Here is a 15,497-nt window from a genome sequence, read left to right as displayed (position 1 = left end):
ATGCATTTGACAGTATCATGACATGAATTTGTACGACTCGTGAAAGCTGGATTGATTTAGTGACAGTTGGTATATACAGACCCAGTGGTGCATAGCTCAGTAGCATATGCCTACTGATTCTCGAATTGACATGTTATCTAAAGCTATTAATTACTATCATGACCAATATTGTCATATCAAAAGATTGATAAATCTCTTCCTTAACCATTTCAGATTTGATCTACAAATCACTATTTTTAATCATTCCACATTGTAAACTCGGTTAATGTATTAGGTCATAATTGCTCCAACCAATTACCTCCTGGCGATGCATCTAATTTGCATCCCAGCCACTCCTTCGGCCAATCACGTCCCTGCAATTCGGCATGCTCATGTTTAATTCAACAGATAGCATCATGGGTTTATTAATAGCACTACAACAAGAAACGACCGGACATGATGCATGAGATCTGTGCTTCCGCCTGATAAGGGACGCCAGGGATTGGGCAGTATTCCCGGGCTGACATCAGCCTACCGATACGCACTCTGCTTATGACGATAGCATCACATGTGTGACGGGGATTTTTTTCTTGTTCTCCGTCTTACAAACTCTCAGATAAACACCTTTTACATCATTTACATGAGAAGGGACGTGCCCTTGGCGAGGTATATAGAAGTAAACGCTTTGTTTCAGCAGCACACAGTAAACTTTGGCTTTGACACACTACCACATGGAAGGCTCGCGTTGAACTTCAACGTGGTATCTTTTACATCTGTCTCTAAAATATTGTACAAATAATTGTGGTGCAGACAACAACACAACTATCCGTGTTTTGGGCGGGAATATATTCTACCGAAGTTCTCTCTGGCAGTCTGCACTGATTGGTGATATCTGGATAGTTGGACAACCTTCAACTATCAAACATTGGTATCGCACCAAAAGGTAACCAAGCCAATTTACAACGCATCAAACCAGGAACTAGGAACTGTCGTATGGACATGGAAAACCATTGATTGGATTTCATAAATCCGGAGCGATCATATTTTAAATACAAATACTTTATTTTTGGCAAAGCACTTTCACACCGTACTGTATGATATCCACGTCGGAGTACGCTATCGGCAGATACAACATTCCACAATTCAATATGAGAACTTTAGACAGAAAAAAGCCCAAACTGGCGAAGAAGGAAATATTTCTACCAGACTTAGGAGAGGTAAGTGTTTTCCAAATTAAAATTTACAATAATTAATAGATTTATTTTATATGTTTTTGAGTCAGTTTTCACCGTTTGCACAACATTGGTAAGATTGAAAATTTACAAAAAAATGTATCACTGTAAAGATAAATAGATTGGAAAAAATACCTTTCGAATACCTTTTCTTGAAATGCGCAATGTTTGAAAACATTGAGAACACCATGTTGGTTCAGGGCGTGTCCGAAACGACGACTTCGGCTACAGCTACGGCTAGATCAGCGCGTCTATCAGTGTTGAAGAATAGGCAGACGCGCGCGATCTAGCCGTAGCTGTAGCCAAAGTCGCCGTTTCGGACACTACCTCAAATAAAATATTGGACGCGCACTTAAAATAATGTGTGAGCACTCGCTCGCAATCTTGATCAGATTCGTGCAAACTTGTATACAGGATCTTGTTTTTCTTCTTTTCTTTTTCTCTTGCATAGGTTAATCATTTATTGCATTTTCTCGAAGTGAATATCAAGTTAAAGGCATGGTACACTTGTGGTAGTCAATGACTAGTATGCTAATTTGGTTTATCCCAACATTTGCATAGCATGACACTCTGTGAAAAAATGGGCTCAACTGGTCATCGAAGTTGCAAGAAACAAATTAACGAAAAAAAGAAAGAAAAAAAACCTATTGCTACGAATTGTGTGTAATCAGATGCCAGAGAAAAGCTTCATGCCTCAACTCGGATTTCAAATTTGTTGGTGAATTACCCCTTTCTCTAAACTTCAGAAGGAGTTGTTTTTTTACAATGTTTTATATTTATCAACAGCTCTTCAGTACTCTTTGCTAAGCAGTTTACTATCTTTAACCTAAAGTATTACAAAAAGTGTACAGGCCTTTAACGACAACTTGGATTCCATTTCTCCCTTTAGGTGGCTCATGCGGTCGAGCAAGACAGAGACATCTTCACAAATGAAAAGGAAAACCCCAGGAGGTAAAAATAATTACTGTTGTTTAATTAAATTTGAAAACACATCGAACTCCCCGAGGCAAGTTTTACTGCTTATCTGAAAATCCTGGGTCCACTCACAGTGTGGGAAGTCACTACACTCTAAAACTTTGAACCGGATCCGGGATCAAATGGGGTCTGAGTCTGACCCGTGTCTGGGTCACTGTGACCGGGAATCTGTGTCAAAACAGTGGCTCAAACTGCCACAGAGTCTAAGGTAAATGAATGAAATTCCAATTGTTCAAAACCACTTTCCGGTCAGCCTGAGCGAAAACGGGTCAGCCTGAGCGGAAACGGGTCAGCCTGAGCGGAAACGGGTCACAGTCCCCTGGAACCCGGCATCCGGGTCAATTCTGACATTGGAGTTTTAAGAGTGTTTTAAGTGATTTTTTGGAGATAAATCTTTGCAGTTCTTAAAAGCATAGGCCTACTGACATCCACTAAATTTTGTTGTTTGACAAACCGCTGCACGAATTAAAGTATTTTTATGCGGAATATTATAAAATTGGTGTTTAAATCATTTCCTATTATTATGATGTCTTCAAAACACATAATTGGCCAAAGTCCTCGCAGTATGATTGTTGTCAGCTCTTATGGGAATATGGCGTTGTACAAACTATAGACATCACTGAAAGCAAAAAAGGAGGGGGCTTTTGATGCATGGAATCACTGAAAAGTGCACATCCTCTTCGACCTCACGGGGAGGGCAAGTCCGAGCGTAGTGGTGCCAGAGCTCCTGCCCTACCCCCTCCCGCCAGCGCCTCTCGCCTCCATACGCCATTTAGCAAGACGCACCGTTTTTTTAAACGAAAATGAGAGCTTGAGTGATGGCGCGCTACTTGTTTTCACAGAGAAAATCTCACCGATAATACCCAGCATGTGGCTCACGGTCACCGTACGGCATCAGCCATCAGTCTACACCAAACAGGTGCTTAGGGATCCCGTGTGCGGAAACGGGGGCAGTTCAAGCATCTGTCAACCCAGACCCCCTTCCCAGACTCAGTCATAGATGTTCACGCCCAACTTATAGAATTGCCCCAACTGTAGTTGGGATGGTCCCAACTTGAGTGTGTTAATATTACAGTTGGGACGGCCCAACTATAGCTACAATGACAGTGGCATTGTTGTAGCGTGGTTTAAGAATTGTCTTCCTCCATGGTTGTAGATAACCACTTGGGCTTCTAAAATTATTATTCTTTTAAGTTACTCTCGGCTTGTATTTTGAGTCAGAGAGTGATAGATACACAGTATTCATAACATGGATGAGAAATTTCAGACTTGTTTCTGAATTCAGACCTATTTTTTTTAAAGGTCAACCCGCCATGGCAAAAAGTGTAGTAGCTTTTGAATCATGTATAACTGCTGCGTTGGTTCCGACCACTGGTTCCCTGCTTGGTGACAGATCTCTGGACCCCATCTGTAATTGGGCAGTCCCAACTGTAACACTCAAGTTGGGACCGGTCCCAAACTACAGTTGGGACAATTCTATAGTCGGGACGGAACAAGACAACCCTTAAAACCTATGCCTCACCCACGGGTACCCCACAAACCGCGACAGAGAGCCATTGCGTCGCAAGAGGATTTGAACTGTTACAAGTCATCACTGTTGTTGATTTTCAAAGTGAGAGAAAGTCGCCAGAGTTGCTGGAGAAAAATCGCTGATTCACTGTCTCTTTGCCGCCATGGTTAATTTAGCCAAGCTCTGTCAGCTGTCTACTTGTTACATTCACTGGGGGTTAAATGACGGATAACTGGGGGATGTTGGAGATCCATAGTAATTAAGATCTTCAAAATGTGTGGTTTGTTGTCGCAAACCGTTGCTGTAAAAATTTTCCTTGCGCTCTGCGGTTTTCGGTTAGTAGGCCTACTATGCAAATTTAACAAACAAAAATAACAAAAACACAAACAAAACTAATACATTGTTATCCGTATGACACATGGTTATATTCGTCTTTGATATTTCACCCCAAACAGCGAGGGGAATTCCACACGAATACTTATTTCCTTTCAAGGCTATACAATAAAAGTTTACATGATATTGGTTTGGTAAGTCGTAGTGAATGTCGATTGAGTCAATTGATCGTAATTACCAATAGTGACCACTGCCTTCAAAAAACACGAATCAAACTTTCACATGACCATTTTAGTTTAGCTGTTTGAAAACTCAACTAGTTTAGACTACTTCAAAAGAAAAACAACATTGCAACACCTGGTACAGCAGCTCTGAAATGAAGTAAGAGGCCGTCAAATAGATTTGTGATTTCGAAACCAAGTCCAACCCAAGTCTGAACCAGCTTTTGGTTTAGAAACGTGTCTCATATTTAGGTTTCGGATATTGTTTTCTTGTGCAGCATCTGGACAGTGGTTGCAAACTTGGATACAAGTTCATGAACATGTGATATCGCGCCTTGTTACACACCCAAAAGGGTCGGTCACAGGGTAAATGACTAACCTTAAAGTCTGTATCGGTGTCAAGTTCACTATGCTGTGGTATTTTAGAATGGACGACACAAGTTTTCTACAGACATTGATTTGCAGCCTCTTATAGAATTCAAGGACCTTTAAAACTGAATATTCAAAACTTGGGACAATGACATCAGTTTATGAAGCCATTCATTTTATGAACCCCGTTTGGTCTCATATATTTTTTGAAATGTAAATTTACTGAATTATGGACACAAGTTATTCATGCTACTGAAGCATGGATAGAAAGTGACATCTTGAAATCGAAATCCAAACAGAGAACACTGATTTCAAAAGTGAGTCCCAATCGTTGAAATTCTGAATAAACACTTGATGTTTAATTGTCTGAGGTGATGTGCCAAAACTCTAATCTATTTTTTCTGTATCCGAACTGACAAAATCGATTTCCCGATTAACCAAAAGACGCAAACAACTTCTTAAACTTCTCTATTTTGTTTTCCTTCCAGGCGAACTATAATCATAGAAAAACTACGCGGTTCATTCGGCTTTGAATTACAGGTAAGTTTACATGTGATTGGATAACTGAATTGCAGAGAGAAACAGTTTGCCACAACATCCTTAATATCATCTTCTTATCAAGTTTTTGGTTACTTGGCAAAGTTTACAAGGAAATACATGTATGTGCCGAACTTTGGCACTCATACCTTGCCATCATTGATTGGAAACTTAAAGACATGATTGTCAACTGCAATAATTAATAATTCAATTGATCTAATCAAATAAACCTGACGATAACCATCAACCTGCTGACAACTCACCTAACGACAACTAGTAACCTAAGGACAACTATAACCTGACGACAACTAGTAATCTACGACAACCATCACAACTAACCTGGCGACAACCAAAATGACGACTCGCCAGGTTAGTCGTCATCATGCTAGTGGTCGTCGACAATAAGCAACCTAACGACATCTGGTAACCTGACGAAAACCAATAACATGACGACAAGTAGTAACCTGACGACAACTATATTAATAGTAACCTAACGACACAACTAGCTGACGACAGTAACCAGACGACGACAAGCACTTTTCTAAGAAATGTGGAAATGGCACCATTTTTGAAATTGAACTTACAACCACAATTGATTTTTATTTATGCAAATCAAAATCTTTTTCAACTAGCGTCTCTGCCTGAACCATATTTAACCTTTACAGCATAATTGAATACAGTTTCCCCCCACCCTAAGACCCCATTGATCTCTCACAATCTCAGACACTATTAACCAGACGATCCATACTGCAAATTAGACGGGTCAATTAGCCATATCCTTAGGCATGACATTGTCACTTCGGCACCCCCAGTAAACATAGCATGTTCAGACTGCTACCCATGCCAAGACTCTCTGACGAGGCGGGTGTTTTTTGATGTCATGGTTCCCGCTCTAAAACAGGAGGTTTCATCATGGAATGGGAAGCAATTAATTGCCACTGAAGACGATAAACAAAAAGCTTAAAAAGGAATTAGAATCAAGACTACTTAGTGATTTACTTTAAATCAACCCGGACTCCATGAAGCCATGAAGAAAAAAAATGTAAGACCAGGAACAGGATACGAATGTCTGAAAAAACACAGCCACTAAATGTCAGAACTGATATTAATGTTAGAAGTTCAAAGTGAATGTTCAAACCCAACGAGTCATGTTGACAGTCACGAGGTGGCGCTGTGTGGCCATTGTTTGTCTGGTACTCTGTACACAAACATTATAACCGCATGGCTTCAGTCTGACAATCGAAAGGATCAGCCTATTAGATTTCCCAATGTCACCACATGTGTTCGTGCAAGAGAAAAAAACACCCTAAAGTGGGTATAATTAGTCCATTATTACTTAAACTGTTTTGTCCCGCTAGGGTGGGTGTGCCCTCCTAACCAGACATCCTGAAAGTCAAACCCAGGTTCCTTTAACAATCACCCACCTTGTTGACCCCCACAAGCACTGCTGACTTCCCCTACCCCTTGTTTTGTCTTTGTTACATGGGTGTTAAAATGGCAACCGGTGACATGGTTAATTTCTTGTCTATATCCTCTACAGACGTACGCTATACATCATAGAGGCAGTAACGAAGTGGAGGTGTGCACGTATGTCTGTGATGTTCTGTCAGACGGGGCGGCATACTTGGCAGGCATGAGACCAGGTAATTTGATAATGCCACTGAAACGGTGTCTGATGCATACAAAGTTACACCGATAAGTTATACAAAGGGGGACGTAGGTCCTCGATTGCAGTGCGAGCTTGAAATGTAGCATGGTGTGACCCCTCCCTAAATACCTCTTCCTGCACTGGTCGCCATCTTTGATGAATTAATGAGCACGCGTGAAAGGCTATTCATTGGCTAAATGAGAGTCCTGCGCAGCGCGTACGAGCGTGATGTATCCAATTGTTTTACATCAAAGATGGTGGTCAATGACGTCATGTGCAACCCATGTAATTGCGTATTCCTTGTGTTTTGGGGTGCGCACCAATAAATGAACTATAGCATACAATGCAAAAAGCTTAATAATCACAGTCTCACGGCTTTTTACAGTAGAAGGGAATTTATATCCACTGCTCAATTTCTGTATTTGTAATGAGATTGTTATAAGATTATTATAAATCTGGAAAGACTTTTATAACCTTGCATCAATGTCTTTTTACGGACGTCCCCTGATGGAAAACAAGACTTCTCTTGAAAAGAATTTAAAACCAATATGATAATACAAAATATAAATATAATCCTTTGATGGTTTCAATCGGTTACTATGGCCATAACACCCCCGTGTATAAATCATTTACCCGGTGCCATGGCGTCTATAAATCGAAAACATCGGTCAGTTTAGAAACATCCGACCACAGGAAAACAATCATAGCAATAGGAAAACCACTAAGAGGACCATTTAGTACCACTCAATTAAACAAAGGACAAATTGTAAACGCACACAAAACAATTGATACTGAATTACAAAAGGGCTGCACTTCCTCAAGACTGACATCACAATGGGAAATATTATCAAAAGGTCTGCATCAACAATTACATACTGTCGGGATAACAACAATGGCAGACTTGGTTATTCAGTTTTAGTCGTCAGGGAAAATAATCTGGTCGTACAGATTTCTAGACAGCCTATTTCAATTATCAAATACTTTTTAAAAGTCTGACATATAATTTGCAGTTGGTTTTATGGGCTTAGATTCATATACAATTTTGCGATAATGGTGGACACAGCACTAAGACATTATTAGACTTGGGTAAAGTTACCTGTGTAGGTCAACACCCCAAAAGGCTTGTGGCACTTTTATGCATAATAATATTCTGCGCTTTACGGCGCCCTGCAAAGCGCAAGATCTATGGGTTGTAAGCGCCGAATTTCGCGGTAAGAAGCGCCTTTAAAAATCGACCATGGTCGCAGTGTCTTTCTGACTTCTCAAAGAAAACCATAATTATGCTTGTGATATGGAATTGGTTTATAGAGTACACAAAAGATTAACTTGCGAAAGAAAAACACATTTTTATTGCGTCAAAAGTTTGTTCGCGTCACGGAAACAAGTTTCACATTTGCTTTCACTTAACGTCTGAGGTGAGACGGTCTTGGTTTTAAGGCTAAACATTATTCCCAAGAATGAAAGCTTCTCAACAATACTGCTGACCTTAATCAAACGTACAATATACAAACGTAGTGTAGCCTGGTGTCTTGAGTGACGACCCCTGAGCATGGCTTAAAAGGCAAGGTATATCAGCTTTGGTGTTTGCCGTTCGATTGTCTTAATGCTACATAAAACCAACCTGTGAAGATCTCGTTTCAAAATGTGGTAGAGTTTTAAGACATACCGGTAATTGGAATACACAGTCTGAGAAGAAAGATAGAAACGTACTTCTCAGATTGAAATACTTTTGAATCCTTCTCTCTTAAACCACATTCATTTGAAGGGAACTGTTTCTCAAAATGATATCAACATCTGCAGTGCTTCGTACCAAGTTCGTTTTTCTGGTTAATAATGTTTGGAATCATTACCAACGGTATAAAATACCATCCCTTTAAAGACCAGATTTCCATTTTGACTTCAGGAAATATTTCTCATTTCTTGTTTTTGCAGGTGACATCATTCTGTCTGTCAACGGCATCAATGTAGAAGGAGCAAAACATCATCAAATTGTTGAACTCATCAAAATCTCGTCCAATTCGTTAAGGTAAAGAGCAAGATTCAAACCACAAGACAAATTTTTCCCTTCCAGAACCCTGGCATGTTTTTACCAAATTCCTTTAGGAATTTAAGTCTGTTGCAAATAATCAGTAATAAACTTGTAAAAGTCAATTCATACGTCTGACGAGAATGATTCATGTGATGACGATGGCCTCATAAAAAAAAGATATGTACTAAAGTTTCAGCTCATTCGGTAACCATCTTTTCTCTAAAGGTTCTAAATCAAAACGAGTTCGGCATATTGTTTTTGCAGAGACCTCTGCAAAAACAAAAGGTTTTGGGTTTAACTCATTCTCTGAAAGATTTTTATTAAACACACAACCAGTGAAACACGATGCATTATTCAAATAACTTATCACCAAACTGGCATGAAAGGCTGCCAACTTGTTTTCACTGTGATTGTTTTATCACCAAATGATAAGGCTATATTTTTTGAAACATCTTTTATTGTAATTTTATCGAAATTATCAAAGCTAAGAGAGCCTTCCGTCGACTTCACCAAACTATATTTAAGATCAATCTTAGGACTTAGGACGAGTCCCAACCCTGCACTGTAGCATAGGACGAGTTACTCGACTTCCTAACTTGCGATAGGATTAATCCTAGCGTTTCGTGAAATCGGCTGCAGGTCATAAAGTGCAATGATAAATCGGGCATAATTTATGCCAGTGTAATACTGAGGACAATTTGTTTATTCTCGTATCTACATTTTGTTTTCTTTCCAGGCTAGTTGTTCTATTTGAAGACTGTGTACGAAAGGTCGAACTCAACAAGAAGCTTGTGAAATTAAAGGTGAACATATAGCTATGCAATGTTTACTGATTTTATTCAAACCCCAAACACCCAAACACACGAACCTTAAAGGCAGTAGACACTATTGGTAATTACTCAAAATATTTATTAGCATAAAACCTTATTTGGCAACTTCGACGACCGATCGAGCTCAAATTTTCACAGGTTTGTTGTTTTTATGCATATGTTGAGATACACCAACTGTGAAGGCTAGTCTTTGACAATTACCGATAGTGTCCAGTGGCTTTTAACAAATTAAAGTATCAACAGTCAAACACACAATGAAATGTCAAAATATCATGCGCAAAGTGCATCAAACTTAATCACTCATTGTTCCTAATGCATAACAAACTAGAAGGAAACGAACATGTATACTATGCTGTGGGCAATCTCATCATTCACAAAGTGAACACCACAATAACAAAGCCAGCAAAATAACCGCCTTATAATTGTAACTTAAACCGCTCATTGTATATTTGGTTTGGCTCCCGTTACCGATTAGGAAGTGTTAAGGTGGGAGTAAAAACGTGAGGAAATAAAGTTTACATGTACTATCAAGAAGATTCACGTAACGAGATAATGTTCAGTTGTTTCCATTGTGGTTGAAATCAAACCTGGACCAGACCTGGCGTTTATATCATCTGCCTATATATTTATCTGTATATATACAGATAAAAGTCACACTGATAAGTGACTATCTTATGCCATACATACAGCTCAAAATATGGGCTAAGCAGAGTTTACATGGTAAAATGAAATGAGTTTCAATTATTAGTAATAAGTGTTCTAACTTCCTCCTCACACTTTTCAATTTTCATTTTTCCCTTTTTATTTCAGCGGACACTTTACGACAAGAAGCTAGCCTGTCGAGCTCTCCAGGCCCAGGAGAAGCGAATTCTTCACGGCATGGACCGGTACGACAGAGGGCTCACTCCGTCCCACTCACAGGACAGTGGTATCTGCTCTCCATCATCATTGTTGTGTCCCAACCAGTCCTCCCTAAACTACAGCAGCAAATCGCAGTCCATGAGCTCGCTCAGCTCCGGTGGGTTTTCCCTCTCCATGATCCCCGGCAATGAAAGCCTGGAGGAGATCTCCATCTTGGATATTTGAAAAAAAGAAAAGAACCGCTGCTCACGATTGGCAGAGAGTGACTGTCACGTGACGTAAAACTGTCGTCATCTTTGATGTTCTTTTTTTGATACGATGCATATGATTGGACGAGGACTGTCACGCGAGTGGAGAAGTGAATACAACAGACGTCTTGATTGGTCGACGTGTGTCAACAAAATGGCTGCCAATAATTATCGTATAGATAAACATTCAACACGTAGAATAGAACAAGATTTTTGTTTCATACACCACTGTCGCAAAAAGTTGATTTATTTATGACAATGAGCAAAAGAGGACCAGCACTCAAGAGTTTATTATGATCTTGAAAAAAACTAAAATGTTTTAAGAACTAAGACACTCTTCGTCAACCCACCATGTTATGATGTACACAGCATAATAACAACGTTAATGTGTTATTTTTTGTATTTTTACAAAGAGGGGAAAACCATAATTACTTCCATAGTGAGTGCGTCACCGATACAAAAGGGTCAACATTTACCCATTTAGCATATCAAAAGCAGGAAGTTTGGTCGGACATCGTGGCGGGCGTAAGCTTCCTCAATTTCAGATCAATCGAATGAATTGGGACTTCTGACGTGGCGTCAGTTTTTACTGGTAGAGCACCAGACTGATGAAAATGAGAAATTGATGAAGTGCTACCACGAGCCCGTTTGGGAATCCAAATTAACGGCTTCTGTGCGGGGCATGTCCCCTGACGCTAATACGTGTCGGGAAACATATCATAGCTTGGTCTGGAACCCCTCCGACTTGACTAACCCGTTCAAGCTGTGGGTATTACTCTGTGACACATGGCTATCGATTTATCACTAGTGTACACATTCATCAAGTCTGGGTTCCATTCCCGTGTCGCGAAGGCACACTTCAAAAACGGGGGTTTTAAAATCGACACTTTGGGTGTTGTCGCAGAGAAAATCTAAGTTAACATCAAAGGGTGTTAAAATAATGGGAGACTTTCAAGAAGCTTGGTGGCAGCAGACTTACCAGGTAAAATCCATTGTTCTCGGTAATGTGCGCACGCTCAGAACTACGTAAACAATGGAAATTTACCTGGTAAGTCTGCTGCCACCTAGCGTTCCAAAGTCTCTCATTGAAGAAATAAGTTATTTGAACGTCCCAATGTTAAAAATTTTGATACTTGTTTTGCTATGTATAATGTGACAACACCCGTACCCCTGGTGCATGTTTTAACTCTCAGTTTTTGCAGACGGCTTCTTAAGAACAACACTACAAATGATGCAATGCCGACACTTCTCACAAAATTTGCCCAAAACTGAATCCTTAAAGTATTCTGAATTCTAAAGAAAGTCTAGGGCAGTTTTTCTTTCTCTACCTAACATAGCAATGGAGGCCACATGCAACCTCGTCCCCATGAGAGCTGATATCTTTGGGCCATTTCCCCTTACCACGGATGCCTTGCTCGATCACGGTGTCAATGGAATCTGTAGTGCGTGATTGACTATGGGAACGTGGTTAGGACCAGTCGGCTGATTGGCGATGACGTCATAATAAGGAAGTGTATTGTTTAGAGCGTTGTGTTTGTACAGCGACTCTAAAAATAGAATACCATCATATCGCTAATAATGGTTTTGATTACACATTTTTAGTCCGGGAATTCCTTAAAGTTATTCAGTATGAGTTTTAAGAAGACAATATGTCAGTATGAGGTACAATACCTCTGTAAACTTTACGAAACTGTTTGACACCATAATCTATCAGGTAACAGTAATGTACCCTAACGGTGCCTTTCCTTTTAGTCTGCCATACTTATTATTTATTTCTTAGTTATATCCACTTGTATTTATTTGTTTATTTTAACTGTTGGATTTACCCTAAACACCGCGATGTCCATATTTTCACGTAGGGCGGACATATCAAAAATCATGATTTTTTGGAGAATATCTTTTTCCCGCTAATTATGATTAATACATAATACTTTTTAATCCTGAACCATTCCCAATGAGGAAAAAAAATTGCTAATTTCTTAACTAGCTAATTTTAAAAAGGACAGGCATCCAAAGATTATGCTGTTAAATTGTTAACTCTATTGAAACTGCAGATGAATGTTTAGATACTACAGAGTTATCAGTTAGAAATTGAACACTTTTTTCAAACTCTACTCGAGATGTTCTTTTAGCGCTTTGTTGACATGCCTTCCCAAACAATTATTTGTCTCAGTTTTAGTCATAATCACCCAGGGTCGAGTTTCACAAATAGTTAAGGCTAGTCTTATCTCGAGATAGAATGAGTTACTCGTCCTAACTTAGGACCAACCTAAAGTTGTTTAATAACCCCAATGACCCCTAAAGAGTCCTAAGGACTAGTCATACTCTCTTAATGTAAAAGAGTGAAAACACCACTCTTTACATTTCGAGCTGTCCTCCATATGGCTCTTCAAAAAGAGTGGTGGTTATTTCCCTTTAGAGGGGTTTTACTCCCGGACAAAGTGAAAAAAAAAACACTCAAAAAGATGCAAAATTCAATCTTAAAGAGTGGAAGACTACTCGAAAAAGAGTTATCCTTCATATGTCTCTTCAAAGAGTGCTTCAAAGAGTGCTTTTTCACTCCTTTACATTAAGAGAGGACTATCTTTGTGAATTCGAACACTGGTTTATTACTCTAAGAGTTGTTACTTCTTAATGTGCAACACAGCTTCGAAACAGCTATCTTTATCTTTATACAAGATTAAGCCTACTCGTTGCTTCTTAAACATTAGAAGTGCGTCATATTATCTAACTTTTAATAAGAAAAACAATGGTTTATGGCTCTTGACATTGATCAATGCAATGGTAAGATCTTTACCTTTGCGTGACCTCTTTACAATTTAAACAACGCACATTGACATGTGTAAAAGTAAAGAGTTATTCCACTTTTATAATTAATGCAATTATTTTCTATGCCAGCTCTTGCTATTCGGTTGAAATGTAAATAGTCAGTTGTAAAGTTATTATTTAAGATTAAAATAGACGGAATGAAATAAATATAAATACAAAACACATGAACATTTTAAGTGCTATTATTTCCTTGTACGTCTTTCCTGTGACAAGTCAGTTCATTGTTATGGCATATGAGTTTTGGGTTAATAATGGAATCATGCCGGATACCAGCTTTGCTTCAGATAATGCCTAGCCTTGGCAGACGCAGGTCACCAGTGATAAAAAGACATTGCAAGCACTTTTTTGTTTAATTAAATGGCAGTGGACACTATTGGTAGTTGGCATAAACACGATGGATACGAGCAATAGAGAGCTGTTGATAATATAAAACATTGTGAGAAACGCCCCCCCCCCCCTCTGAAGTAGTTTTTGAGAAAGCTAATTTCTCACTAAAATAATAAATTACTTCAGCTGAAGCCTTTTTACTATACATCTGAAAGCACCAAAACAATGCAAACATGATGTTTTTTCTTTCATTATTTTCTTGCAAATTCGATGACCAATGAAGCCCAAGTTTTCACAGGTTTGTTATTGTATGCATATGTTGGGAAAACAAGTTGCAATCACTGGACTTTGACAATTACCAATAGTGTCCAGTGCCTTTAAAGGCAGTGGACACTATTGGCAATTACTCAAAATAGCTATTACCATACAACCTTACTTGGTAACGAGTAATGGGGAGCTGTTGATAGTGTATAAAACATTGTGAAAAACGGCTCCCTCTGAAGTAACGTAATTTTCCACGAACTTGATTTCGAGACCTCAGAATTAGAATTTGAGGTCTCGAAATCAAGCATCTGAACGCACACAACTTCGTGTCACAAGGGTGTTTTTTTTAATTTCATTATTATCTCGCAACTTCAACGACCAATTGAGCTCAAATTTTCACAGGTTTGTAATTTTATACATGTGTTGAGATACACCAAGTGAGAAGACTGGTCTTTGACAATTACCAATAGTGTCAAGTGTCTTTAAGCAGCTACATCCAACTGAGTCACAGTCTTATGCTTTATACCTAGTTTCTATTCCAACGTCACAACCCAAGTTTTGCTAACTAAAGTCGAAGGGATGGGGAGCCATGAACGCAAGGCAGAAATAGATATCCACAGCTAGTAATATGTCTTCCATACATTGAAATATTGACCCCTTGCACGCGCGTCACACGCAGCGACTGATGCCCCATGTTGGTGGTCAATAGGCTTAAATGCCGCGTTACCTAAAAATGCGCACTTCACTGAATAACACACGTTGACGTTGACCACCAAAATGGCGCATCCAAGATTATTCTGATGATGACGTCAGGTGAAGTAGGTCAATAGTGTTGAATTTGTTGGGAACAAAGCAACCAATCATAGGAGGTATTTGCTGTAAAGTGAAAGCTTGCATAGAGTTTGGTTAGTTTTATAGTGATGCTCACTGGACGCGCATTGTTTTCGGAGGTTCGAGTTTCCCAAAATGGCGTAAAATGAGTGATGACGTAACAGAGCTTTTGGCGAATCTTTTTTAAAAGCACAGGAGATTCAAAATTACTTTCTTTTCTTACAAATAAAACAAGTTTAATCACATGTGAAGTCAAATTCCTTCTTGATTGACAATATTTTAAATGAACTCAGACATCCCTCGATGCCGGTTGTCGTTCAGGGTTGTGTTTTAAAAGTGCAACTTTCAGTCCATGATACGTGTTCGGGTATGTGTAGGATTTCCGCTTTGACATGTACATCAGGGCTTTGGTTTCTATTTTCTCCCACGCTGTCGGTAAATGTGTTCCAGCACACAAATCTTTATGGATATTGG

At 39.2% G+C, this 15,497-nt stretch overlaps 1 protein-coding gene across 1 annotated transcript; it reads left to right on the top strand.

The window, feature by feature from the left end:
- The first annotated feature begins 559 nt into the window (after positions 1 to 559).
- On the top strand, positions 560 to 13,727 carry LOC139940111 (protein TAMALIN-like). The gene is made up of 7 exons (XM_071936357.1): positions 560 to 1,196; positions 2,101 to 2,162; positions 5,108 to 5,159; positions 6,697 to 6,799; positions 8,737 to 8,830; positions 9,570 to 9,636; positions 10,474 to 13,727. The coding sequence occupies exons 1-7, from the start codon at positions 1,074 to 1,076 to the stop codon at positions 10,747 to 10,749; spliced, it is 777 nt and encodes a 258-aa protein (XP_071792458.1). The 5' UTR covers positions 560 to 1,073; the 3' UTR covers positions 10,750 to 13,727.
- Positions 13,728 to 15,497: the final 1,770 nt, after the last annotated feature.

The sequence above is a fragment of the Asterias amurensis genome, chromosome 7 (genome assembly GCF_032118995.1).
Source record: "Asterias amurensis chromosome 7, ASM3211899v1".
Lineage (NCBI taxonomy): Eukaryota > Metazoa > Echinodermata > Asteroidea > Forcipulatida > Asteriidae > Asterias > Asterias amurensis.
This window is presented reverse-complemented; position numbering and strand designations above follow the sequence as displayed.

Coding starts and splice junctions, on each gene's coding strand:
- LOC139940111 (XM_071936357.1), top strand. CDS start 1,074: ATGATATCCACGTCGGAGTACGCTATCGGCAGATACAACATTCCACAA. Junction 1,197..2,100: donor TTCTACCAGACTTAGGAGAG/GTAAGTGTTTTC, acceptor TTCTCCCTTTAG/GTGGCTCATGCGGTCGAGCA. Junction 9,637..10,473: donor AGAAGCTTGTGAAATTAAAG/GTGAACATATAG, acceptor TTTTTATTTCAG/CGGACACTTTACGACAAGAA.